This window comes from Leucoraja erinacea, chromosome 20 (assembly GCF_028641065.1).
Source record: "Leucoraja erinacea ecotype New England chromosome 20, Leri_hhj_1, whole genome shotgun sequence".
NCBI lineage: Eukaryota > Metazoa > Chordata > Chondrichthyes > Rajiformes > Rajidae > Leucoraja > Leucoraja erinaceus.
The window spans coordinates 3,999,277-4,012,234 of NC_073396.1; the positions used below are offsets into that span (position 1 = coordinate 3,999,277).

Sequence of the window (12,958 nt, forward strand, 5' to 3'; positions counted from 1 at the left end):
AATTTTTATCAATAACTCTTAAATTAAGCAATTGAACATTTTCAAAATTTGCTAAATGTCTGAAGATTCCAGCATCCCGTATCACCGTCAGGCAATGTGAATTTGTTGGGTAACAATCATTTCAAATAAGGCCAGGTTAATTGTGCATCAAATTTAACCCTCTTTATTTTTTTAATTGAATTCTGAAGAGAAAATCCACACATTCCGAGTAATTTCCTTTGCACCTTCAGTCTGGTGTTGTACATTTTTCCAGTACATGACTTCAGGCATTTTTTTTTACTGACATAGTGGATACACTGTAGAGACGTGTGTATCTTGTCCTGCCTTCACTGTCATTATCATCATAATTTTCACTAACACCAAAGTTTTCAATGACATTTTTTCCATTAGGTGATGTATCTCTCTGGCTTTTGTTTAATAATGTGCTTTCTTGTCTAGTTTGTAGATTTCAGTCTGTTTGCCATCGGCTCTGACTGCTACTTCTGAAATATTATGTGCTTTAACTGACAGTCAAAGTGGATGTGCTTAAAAAGATTTATTCTGCATGTGAGGAAAATATACAGGCAAAAGTAAATTGAAAATTGCAGTCAGATCCCCGACAAATTACTTTTGCCAAGCACCCATATTGAAATATTTGGCTTACCTTTAAATCAAGCTGGCCCTTAAAGTAAAGTTTAAAAGATTAATATACAATGGAAGCTTTATGTGAGTAGCATCATTAGTACATGCAGTTTGTAGTGAACTGGGCTCTCGTGATCTTGCACAATCGAGATTTAGCAATGTAAATATTAATTAAATATAAAAATATCATGACCAAACTTGGCAATGTAGTGTGCTGCGATTTAATCTAACACTTGGCTGATGCAATTGTGTCACACGTGCTGTGGTTTCACCAGTAATTTGTTGTCATCCCAGGGTCAGTGCTGAAGTACTTACTGGTTACATTAAAAGTCCAAACAGAGTAAGTGATACCGAAATTTTTCATTTGAAACTGTCTCATGACTAAAGAATGCATGACCCCTTGAATTTGTGGATTATATGATCTGATATTCTGCAGTGCTCTTTATGTGATAACCCATTGCTCCTTTAGATTTATCCATTACACAACGCAGCAAGGCTTCACTGTCTTTCACTGACATTTTAAATTTTCACAGGGCCAGGACCTGTTGGGCACTTGAGGTTTACTGAAATCCTTGATACCTCTTTGAAAGTCAGCTGGCAAGAACCACAGGAGAAAAATGGGATCCTCACAGGTAAAAAAAAATGTTCAACTTCACCTTTGCTTGAAAGGGAAAGAAGTGTAGGTCAATCAAAGCAATTTATTTGTTATTTATATCCAGTGCTATTTTTGTGACAGTGCTTGGCAGAAGGATGCACTGACACCTCTAAAAAAACTAACCATCATTATTTCAGTTTCCACCCACGTGACACGTATGTTTATTAATCGTGCATGCCGAGATCTTTTTGTCTACAAAACAAGCAGTGTTTATCTCGTATCAGATTATCTGATTTAAAAATTCTAAATAGTCACTGCGCTATTAAATATAGAATAAGTAAGCATCTGAGGTGTCCGAGCACAATTTTAAAATCATGCAATTGCCTACAGAATAAAAATTAGGTTGCCAGTTTAGAAAATTGGGCATCTGGCAACAAGCTATGGACTAACTCAAATTCTTCTCTGTAAACTTCCTCCAACAATGGATCACGTGGCTTCTCCTACCAGATAACAACACAATCTATGCCATTGCTGGGCTCCCTTTGCAATGCTGATCTTTTTTGCTTCCTAACTGACATTTAGAAGGCTTTTGGATAGGCACATGAAAATGTGGTGAGTGGAGGGATATGGATCACGTGCAGGCAGAGGAGATTGGTTTAACTATGCAGAAAATTTGGCACAGACATTAGACCAAAGTTCCTGTTGCTGTGCTGTGCTGTTCTATGTTCTCATGTGTTTCCAAATCATGACATCTTACTCCTCTGCTGCTCTAGATGTCAGCTGATTTACATCGGGGAGACTAAGCGGCGGTTGGGCGATCATTTCGCCGAACACCTCCGCTCAGTCCGCAATAACCTACCTGAACTCCCGGTGGCTCAGCACTTCAACTCCCCCTCCCATTCCCAATCCGACCTCTCTGTCCTGGGTCTCCTCCATTGCCAGAGTGAGCAACACCGGAAATTGGAGGAACAGCACCTCATATTCCGCCTGGGTTGCTTGCGTCCGGTGGCAAGAACGTTGAATTCTCCCAGTTTTGCTAACCCTTGCTGTCTCCTCCCCTTCCTTAACCCTCGAGCTGTCTCCTCCCATCGCCCCGCCCTCGGGCTCCTCCTCCTCCCTTTTTCCTTCCTTCTCCCCCCCACCCCCCATCAGTCTGAAAAAAGGATTCGGCCCGAAACGTCGCCTATTTCCTTCGCTCCATAGATGCTGCAGCACCTGCTGAGTTTCTCCAGCATTTTTGTGTACCTTCGATCTTCCAGCATCTGCAGTTCATTCTTGAACATCTTACTCCTCAATATTTGCTAATAAACTTTCTCCATCATCTCCCTGTAAATGCTCTCACACCAATAAGCCATGCTTTAAGATTAATACATTCCTGAAAACAGATCTACCAAGATCCACTATCACTCCCCCACTCCTGCTAAATTCCACATATATCAAAAGTTTTGCTTGTTAACTTTAATTTGTATTTCTCCGCTAGAATAAGGGATAAGAATCAATATAGTGTAAGTTTAGGGCCCTGATCAATGTGTGTTTGAATGTATTACTCATTGTTGAGAGATTTGACTAAGAGTGTAGTCCCCTGATTCTTGAAGTAATCGCAGCCAAACCTATGTGCAGTTTCACTCTCTGGGGAATCTGACACTTGTGATATCCTTTTCCAACTGGCGAGTCAGTAATGCTCTTCCCAATATCCCAACCCAACCTTCAATGATCCAAAGATAGACACAAAAAGCTGGAGTAACTCAGCGGGTCAAACAGCATCTCTGGAGAAAAAGAATAGGAGACCTTTCGGGTTGAGACCCTTCTTCAAACTAGAGTCAGGGGAAAGGGAAACGAGAGAAATAGACGGCGATATAGAGATATATAGCACAAATGAATGAAAGATATGCAAAAAAGTAACAATGATAAAGAAAACAGGCCATTGTTAGCTGTAGACTAGGTAAAAACGAGTTACAGACAATGAGACTCAACAAGACGACTGGACAACCAGCTTACTTTTCCCCAAATGCCATTTTTCCCATTCTCAAATGAATTTCCAACCCTTCTCTCTTCCACCCACTGCCCCCGGCCCATGGGCTACTCATTACTACAACTGTAAGGAAACAAGGTAGGAAAATTAATTTGTCAAATTCAGTTTGTTACCATCTCTGCAAGAATGATCAAGTATTGCTCATTTGCATGCAAAACCAGAAGGCATAACATCTTTCCCAACTGATGAACATGAAACTAAAAGCAAATACTAATTTAGGATCTAAAATCTCAATAGGTTAGCAATTAATCATCCAATTACAAAGCACTTTATCATTTAATAAAGTGTTAACACTGAAACCTAAAGAAATTGGTGAACTATTTTAATGTGAATGAGAATTATTAGTGAGTGTGATCTATAAAACATGGGAACCAGTTCAGCATTGTGAAGCAGGGAAATGATTGCCTCAAATAATTCTTTATAAACAACAGCAGGCAGGACAACCACTGTGGTGAAAAGGGCTCTGAATGTATGAACAGCAGGATTTGATCTGCGTGCAGCAGAGGTCAATAGGCATAAGCATAGAAATTGGTTTCTGCTTGAAAACCTTTCAGCATCTTCACACTACAAATAGCACTGGTAATGTTTTTTTTTCCCTTGCACATTCATCTTTGTTGGTTCTGGCCTGAATTGTACTTACCTCTTGCCAGCGGTTTGAAAGAGAACCAGCTGATAACTTTGTGCGACTCAGCGGGTTCATGATTTCCGTACCAGTGCATTGAAGCCTGGGATGCTGTGGAGGTTAGACATTAGCACCTCCAATCTCTCTCTGCACGTCTGGACTCACCAGGGCAGCCTCACATCATCAAGCCGGTGCATCTAGCACAGGCCCATTCATTTGATGTGAAATATAAGTTTACCATGCTTTTTCTTTACGTTTCAGCATTTCACTCACTATAACTTTATATTTTAGAGCATAGAACAGCACAACACAAGAACTTGCCCCTCGACCCACAAACATAATGCCAAGAACACCTCTTACCTGCCTGCACATAATCCATATCCCTGCCCCATTCCCTGCATATCTATGTACTAATGCAAAAGTCTCTTAAATGCCACTATAGTATCTGCCTCAACCATTAGCCCCAGCAGTGCGTTCCAGGCACTGACTACCTTTGTAAAAAAAACTTGCCCTCTTTTAAAATTTGCCCCTCTCACCTTAAAGCTATGCCCTCTCATCTACTGAGACTGGACAGTTCAGCATCAGTGATGGTTCTTCAGATTGCTGAGAACTGCATACGAGAGAGTCTGGAGTGTTTAATAGTAAGATTAAACGAGTACTTACCAGTATGAAGTTTGATCTGTATTTTATGAGGAGTTACGGTGAGGTATTACGTGAAGATCCCAGCCCCAGTGCGCATGTGCGGCATACTTCGAAGCAGCGGTGTGAAATCACAGGATAGACACAATATTTGAAGTAAGATAGTAAAGATCATGAGACATCAGTTTATTAGTTTGATCTATATAATGAGGGTGGGAGCGGCGGGCACGTAATACCTCACCGTAACTCCTCATAAAATACAGATCAAACTTCATACTGGTAAGTACTCGTTTAATCTTACTATTTTACTTCGGAGTCACGTGAGTGATTCCGTGAAGACTTCAAAGGTCTGTGATTTCAAACCGTGTAACAGTTTTTATTTCACTCACTGCCGAAGTTTTTGAGGGAGGAAGTGTTATCGTAATCAACCAGTGGATCTGCTTTCACAAGAAACAGAAAGGTATTTGTTAACAATAACAACATAAAGAGCTCCCCTGAGCTTAAATTAATATTGCAGTTTGTAATATTCTTTCTGCAATTAAATCAGGTTTATCAACGGTTTATAATAAAAAATGTTCTGAACGTCGTTCCCTTGACCATTCTGCCGTATTGAGAATGTGGTCAACCGGGATGTCCATTCGTTCAGCCGCTGATACCAATGCTGCCCTAGTGGAATGGGATTAAATGTATTATTATCTATTCCGGCAGCTTTCAGTACCTGTTTGAGCCACCTTGGAGTGGTTTGGCTCGTACCCCATCTTGGGGTTTCTGTGGTTGACCCATAGGCTTTCCTCTCCCTCTAAGATTGTGGGTTGTGTCTATATATAGTAGTAGATGGGTCACCACACTCAACCTGGACTCTGGTGGGTAGGCCCGGAATCCCACCAGTGAATTGGGCGTTCCTGGTCCATATAGCCATATAACGACTACAGCACGGAAAACACAGGCGATCTCGACCCTACTAGTTCGTGCCGAACTCATAATCTCGCCTAGTCCCATATACCTGCGAGTTAGATTTTACCAGACCTAGAATATGAACGTGATGCGTCTGGGGTAATCTCCATGTTATCCAGTCTAGTTTTATGGAGTGACCGGACTCTGTGAGCGTGTACGAGAGCCATAAGCATGAGCGTTTTTAACATAGATTAAGCAAGCTGAGGGATCTGGCTGGTGCCATTCTCTGAGATATGTCAATATCACACCAATATCCCATACATGGGTATACCTGGGTTTTTGGGGCTTATTATTATAGTTGCCCTTCATAAGTTTACCTTCAGTGGATGGGATCCCATGCTCTGCTGTCATGCTGTTTTAGATAAGCAGATAAGGCGCTCCATGCTGTATTTACGGCACTGTAACTCACCTTTTAGTCATGGTGTAGATGTTCCAGGAACTCCAATACGTCAGTGGTTGAATAGTTCGGTATGTTGTCCCTGCGTCGTGGCAGTATTTTACCCATGTTAGCTTTTAGTGACTGTTCGCAGGGATGCCGACATGGTGGTAATGGTTCCTTAGATAATCCCAGTCCCTGGTAAGGTCTATTCAAAACCTGCACCCAGGAGTTTGATGTTTCCCTGGCATGGGTGGCTTGTGCCTGATACTGGGTTGAGTCAGCAACCATGGTCCACTAGGGAAATCCATAGGTGACTCGCCCACCGTGTCGTGATGAACTGGGAACCATGGCTGTGTAGGCCGGTCGGGCACGTTCAATATCTCGGAGACTCCCATCTGTATTGCGAAGTGCCCGTCTGATGAGGCAGAAGGGAGGAAGGCAAAGCAGAAATTCCCCCTTCCAGCGTGTAGGCATCTATCGCTGCTGCCTCTAATCTGGTTCCTAAGTCACATACATAGGTTACTGGTGATTCCGTCTTGTGCAACCAAATTGATATCTGGCTTTCAAACTGCTTAATACCTTTAGCAGATATTTGGGGTTTGACATCTATTCAATGTAATCATAAATTTTACCCCGTGACATGGTGTCTCCCACTGTGTTCTAGCTTCCTAGGACATAGGCAGCTGATAGTTAAAATGTCTTTTGACACACCATTGCCAGATTTGTTTGACCAATTTGTTGCACAACAATGATTATTATGCTCCCCATATGGTTGATATAAGCCACCACCATAGTATTATCAATCCGTAACCACATATGTACGTGCTGCATTTGAAATGCATATGCTTTTTAGCCCAATGGGCGATCACCAATCCCAAGTAGTTGATGCCCGGTATGTGTAGTAACGATGTTCGTGAATTGGTCCATCTGTTACCTGTGCTAGATATGGAGTTTAGTTGCTCCCCAGCCTAAAGTACTGGCATCGGTTTTTAATAACCAAGTTGGGATTGGTGATGATAATAGGGCTGAAAACTATGCCAAATATATGTCTAACCACCACCTTAATTGTGATATAGCTTCAGTGGGTACATTCATGATTTGATTATAGTGACCCAAGTACCTTGGCAAAGTAACAGTCATATGGACGGAATTATTATTGAAGCCCAGATAATCCTTGGTAGTTAACGCTTCAATTCTGGTTTATCTGGGCATGGGATAAACCTCAGAGCTTTAGGGAGCTGTTTCGTAGCTAGAACTGCTGCCACAGCTAATTCCTTTGTTTCCCCTAATATGAGGATATCATCCAATATATGCCATGATTATGCTTGTTTTCTTAATATTTTCATGGCCGTTTTTAATATTTATAATAGTTTAGGGCTGAGGTTAGACCATAGGGAATGCTCTATGCTCCCATGGTTGCCCTAACCGGGATATCCATTATCCAGGTAAAAAAATTTAGGTATCTATAATGATCCTAGTGTATGGGTATAAGATAGTTAGCATCTTCCATATCAATGCTCCCCATAGGTATCCTTGGGAGATCAGATGTCTGGCAGTGACAAAAACCCGTCTCCATCTTAAAGTGTATATACTCAACAGATTTATTTAGTGATATTAGATCAATGATGATGCTACATTCACCATCTTTTGTAGTCTTTGTGAATATATTCGATACAAATTCCAATGGTTCATGTTTACTCCCATGATCCGTTTAGTAATGAGCCTTTCTAGTTCTGCTTGACCTTCTCACTTCTCTTTTCTTAGAGGGAGAAAATGCCCTTTGGGCGCATTGCTGAACTGGCGGTAATATGCCCAATTTGAATTCGTTTTTATCCACTAATACTGTTGAGTATATTTTAGTTATTTGTGACAGCATCCCATGCTTTATCAACAAGTGTAAATGCCCCCCCCGCAGTTAGTAGAACACCCTTATTTAGTGTAAACTGGGAGGAACCAGACTACCTACCTCCATGTTTATTGTTTTTTCATGAAGGCCTAGTTTGCTGGTATGCTGGTGCTGTCGGTGGGGCGGCGCATTTTCCCACGGCTCCGCTCTGGGCCCCTGTCTAAAAAAGAACTTTGGGGGCAATGTGAAGCGGTCGCCAGGCTTTCACCAGTCCTTGTTTGATATTGCTGGTGGATGCCGAGGGGTGCTGCCAGCTGGGTGTTGGATGCGATGTCCTGCTCGTTCCATGGCCTGCCCTCATGAGGCGCACAGGTTTAGCTGCCTCTCTTCCCGCAGCAGCGGTTTGCATAGCCCCGTATATTTGGGGTTGCGGGCAGGTCTATATGCACCATTGTTCAGTCGAGTTTCCCAAATTTGGGAACATCTTAGGCGTCAGCACCCTGGTAGTGCAACGGGATAGTCTCATCCTGGGAGAACCACCTTGGTGATCATGGCGTCTCGCCTGCCAGGTGAGTATGATCCGTGGAAAAAACGAGCAAAGGCGGTAACATCTTGACCCTTCTGTTAGGAGCTTCAGAATTCGCTGCTTGTCTGCGAGTCTGCTGACCCAGCTGCCTGCGGATTTCCTCTAGAAAGGCCTGCTCCTGCAGGGCTTTGTTGGGAAGATGGTCGCGTGGAGGAGCCATGTAGTGGCCCACGACACCCAGTAGCTCTTCCTGATCCTGCTCCCCTGGCATACTGCTGTTCTCGTCCGCCTGCCCAGCGTTTAAGCCAGCCCAGCCCTGGCCTCCTTAGCTAGCCTCAAAAGAGGGAGCAAAAGGGTGTGCTATAAATTGGAGGAGGCATAGCTCAAACTCCGCTGTTGCATCAATCCCTCGTCAAGGGAGATGGCTAGTGCAATAGCACTGGGGTAGGAGTGTCAGCTCCCTTGGCATTCAGCCAGTGCCCCTTTTTTCCTGGAGGTGAACTCCATGACCTCCTCTGGCTTGGGGAGACAGACATACTTATTTTTGCTGTCTCCAACCTGTTCCAGTTTTGGAGGAAGTTGGCTCCTGTAGAACCTGTTAAATTGGGAAGATTTTTGTCTTACCTGTATGTAGGAGGCTGCCTGCCGTTTTTCAGGCGGCATTGTAGCGGTTCCCGGGCGGCGATTCTCCTTGTCAGGAGTCTGCAGGGCTGCCGGTCGGGTTTTTAAATTTCCCGCCGGTCCGCTGCTGTTCACCAAACAGCTGTTCAGCGGACCGGCATCAGCGCAGCTCCTTGCAGCGGTCCGCAGCGTTTGCGGTCCGGTTAGCGCCTTTCCCCCTCCACTGTCGGCTCCTTCGCTGGAGTCGAAACGGGGGCCGCTGCCTCTCTACTTTGCTCCCCCTGGAGCAAAAACCACAAGGCCCGATTAAGGTAAGTACTTACCTCACGTTCCTTGGATGCGGGAGCTGCCGACTCCCGCTGGCCGCGTTCTGCACAGCTGTGCGATTATGCCGCACATGCGCACTGGGGCTGGGATCTTCACGGAATCACTCACGTGACTCCGAAGTAAAATTGTCACATGTACCGACAGCAGCACAATACCATTCTTACTTGTTGCACTTGTGAGTCTAACAATGAGAATAGAGCCGCAATGTACAAGGGGCATGGGCAGACTCAAGTAGTATGTGGGTCATTGCTTAGTGTCAAAAAGATTAAAAAAACAGGGTCACTTGCTGTACCTTTTTGTGTAGACTTTTACAGTTCTTGTTTTCTTACCCTTTTAGTTTCTATTCTGCAGCTTTTTTGTTTTTTCACTTTATTACTTTTGATTTTCTTTATTTCCTTGTTTTTTCGCTTTCTATTTGTTGTTCCTATTTTCGTCTCTCTATGACATTTTCCTCTTCATTTTTCTCTTAACCTCCCTCACCCATCACTTATCCATCCATGGAAACTTGGATTTAGATCAATAATAACATATCTTCTGATCCTTTCCCTCCATGGGTACTTATTTTTTGGGTCTGAAGAAGGGTCTCGAGCCGAAACATCATCCATTCCTTCTCCAGAGACGCTGGCTGTCTCGCCGAGATACTCCAGCACGTTGTGTCTATCTTTGTTTTAGTTTAGTTTAGAGATACAGCACAGAAACCGTCCCTTCAGCCCACCGAGTCCGCGCCAACCAGCGATTCCCGCATATTAACACTCTCCGACAACCACTTGGGACAATTTGGTGCCGTCTTTGGAGTAATTCATATCTTCGTACTTATTTTTTATCTAGTTTGTCAATTGGGAAGGTGGGCCGAGGAATGGCAAATGGAACTTAACTGACATTTTGGTAGAAATGATGGCAGTAAATGACAGAGGTCAGGAGAATATTGAAGAACAGAGAGATCTGGGAGTAAAAGTACATCGTTCACTAGAAGTGGCAGGTCAGGTGGCAAAAATGCATTTGGCATGCTTGTCATCATTTGGAAGGATATTGTGTACAAAACGTTGGCACATTATGATGCAGCTGTACAAGTCACTGATGAGACTGCACTGTATTGTGTGTGCTGTTCTGGTTGATCATTTATAGAACAAATGTCACTAAGTTGGAAAGGATACAAAAGAGATACGCTAGGATATTGCCTGCGTGTATGAGATACAGGGAGAGGTTGGAGTGGTAAAAAGCCTGATACTTTTTACTTTGGAGCACAGGAGGCTGAGGGGTGACTTTATTGAAATGGACACAATTATGAGGGGCCCTCTGGACATCCACAGACCAGTCTGTTCGAATTGGAGGAACCACTTCATCCTCAGTAACAATTAGTACGGGAGCACCTCAAGGCTGCGTGCTCAGCCCCCTGCTTTACTCACTCTATACCCATGACTGTGTAGCTGGTCATAGTGCGAACACCATCATCAACTTCGCCAATGACACCACTGTGGGGTTGGACGAATCACAGATGGGGACGAGTCAGAATGTAGAAGTGAGATCGACCGACTGACCAAATGGTGCCAGCACAACAACCTGGCTCTCAACATCAGTAAGACCAAGGAACTGATTGTGGACTTTAGTCGGGGAAGGATGAGGACCCACAATCCTGTTTATATCAACCGATGGTGAAGAGGGTCAATAACTTCAAATTCCTGGGCGTGCATATATCAGAAGATCTTTCCTGGACCCAGCACACCGATGCAATTGTAAAGAAGGCACATCAGCGAGCGACTCTACCTCCTGAGAAGAGTACGGAGATTCGGCATGTCGAATCCTAAACTTCTACAGGTGCACGGTAGAGAGCATTCTGACTGGTTGCATCGTGGCCTGGTTCAGCAACTTGAACGTTCAGGAGCGAAAAAGACTACAGAAAGTGGTGACCACTGCCCAGTCCATCAACGGCTTTGACCTCCCCACCGTCGCAGGGATCTATCGTAGTCGCTGCCTCAAAAAGGCAGCCAAAATCATCAAGGACCCACACCATCCTGGCCAAACACTCATCTCACCGCTGCCATCAAGAAGAAGGTACAGGAGCCTGAAAACTGTAACGTCCAGGTTAAGCGTCCAGGAACAACTTCTTCCCCCCCCCAGCCATCAGACTATTAAACACAACAAATAAGTTATGAGCTCTGAACTGCAAAAGACTATATTATTATTTGTTGTTTGCACTATATTTGTTATTTATTGAACTTTTTCTTTTTTTTCCCTGTTATATACAATGTGTACATGTTCACATGCTCTGTTGTGCTGCAGCAAGTAAGAATTTCATTGTCCTGTCCAGGACATATGACAATAAAACACTCTTGACTCTCTTGACTCACTCTTGGATCAAGTAAATGCTCACTGTCTTTTTCATGGGATAGAGGATTGTAAAACTAGAGAGCATAGGCTTAAGTTGAGAGAGGAGAGATTTAAGAGAGATCCCAGGGGCAACTTTTCCAGTCGAAGGGTAGTCTGTATTTCATTCATTTCATTTAATTTCAGTTCATTTATAACTTTATTCATTCCCAGAGGGAAATTGGTCTGCCGACAGTTACAACACACGAGGTACACAAAAACTTGAAACTTGAAAAAACATCTGCACAGAAACTTCACTGGAACAAATGAACAAACAAACATACAAACACAGACTTATCCCCTGGGCAGAGGATTCTAAACTAAAGTGCTCCCCCACCCCAGGTCCCCTGTTGATCTCCCACTGTCCCTCACGGTGATTCCCCCCACGACGGATCCCCATTGTTCTTCACGGTGATTCCCCCCACAGCCAAATACCCATTGTCTTCCTCTCCCCCCTCATGCTCATCGGCCGTGAGGCCCCACCGCCACCGATGCCCACGTTGCCGCTGCCAAGTCTCCGATTACAACCCATACACTCCCATCAGACTTTGACCCAACTCTGTGCTGACCAAGGTAGTCCCATTTGCCCACATCCCTCTAAACCTTTCCTGTCCTGTCCGAGTATCTGGAATGAGCTGCCAGAGGAGGCTATAAAATATCATGACAATGTTTAAATCTGGACAGATACATGGATAAGAAAGGTTTAGCGGGCTATGGGCCAAATGCAGGCAAATGACATAAGCCCAGTTTGCCGACTTGGACAAGCTGTTCAGTTCTACGACTCTATGAAGTGCTGCCATTTCTTAGCACAATGTCAGACACAGTACGGAAGACATTTCGTGAATAAATATGGAAAATTCACAAGTTTAGCAAAGTACCAAAACTACAAGGGCCATATCTAACCATTAGATATACGGTAACAATTTAACAAACAGGATGGGATAATTAAAAGTGGTGAGCTCTAATTGAAAGCACAATGAACAAAGTTTATCCATGGACAGGGAAGGTTTAGAGGGATGTGTACCAGGCGTGGGCAAATGGGATTACCTTGGTGAACATGGACGAGTTGGCCCAAAGGTGCCCGTCTCTCAGCTATGTGACTCTGATGGGAGTGTGTGGGTTGGAATGCTGGATAAAATGTTGAAGGAAAGGAAAATAAAGGGATTTGAATATTGAGCAAGCATTTGGGATTAGAAACCGTGTTCATATGGCGAATATGCACCAGTGTACAGAATTCTGTTGAACAATCTACATCACCATTGTAATGACTGTGGCTCTGAGAATGCACAAATCTCTCCAGTCAATATTCGATTAGATCTTGAATGAATTATTACTTGTTTTGGTAGACTGCTATGAAATGGGCACCTGGTTTGCATGCAGCAAATTTTGTCAATGAAAATAGGTTGTCAGTTAATTGGCCAATTCACAAAAC

The 12,958-nt window shown here is 43.7% G+C and overlaps 1 protein-coding gene across 1 annotated transcript in view; it reads left to right on the forward strand.

Annotated features, from left to right (window-relative positions):
• Window positions 1–12,958, forward strand: part of sdk1a (sidekick cell adhesion molecule 1a) — a 513,213-nt gene that overhangs the window by 394,752 nt on the left and 105,503 nt on the right. Inside the window, 1 exon segment of the mRNA XM_055651028.1 lies at window positions 1,155–1,253. Coding sequence (XP_055507003.1) covers window positions 1,155–1,253 — 99 coding nt within the window.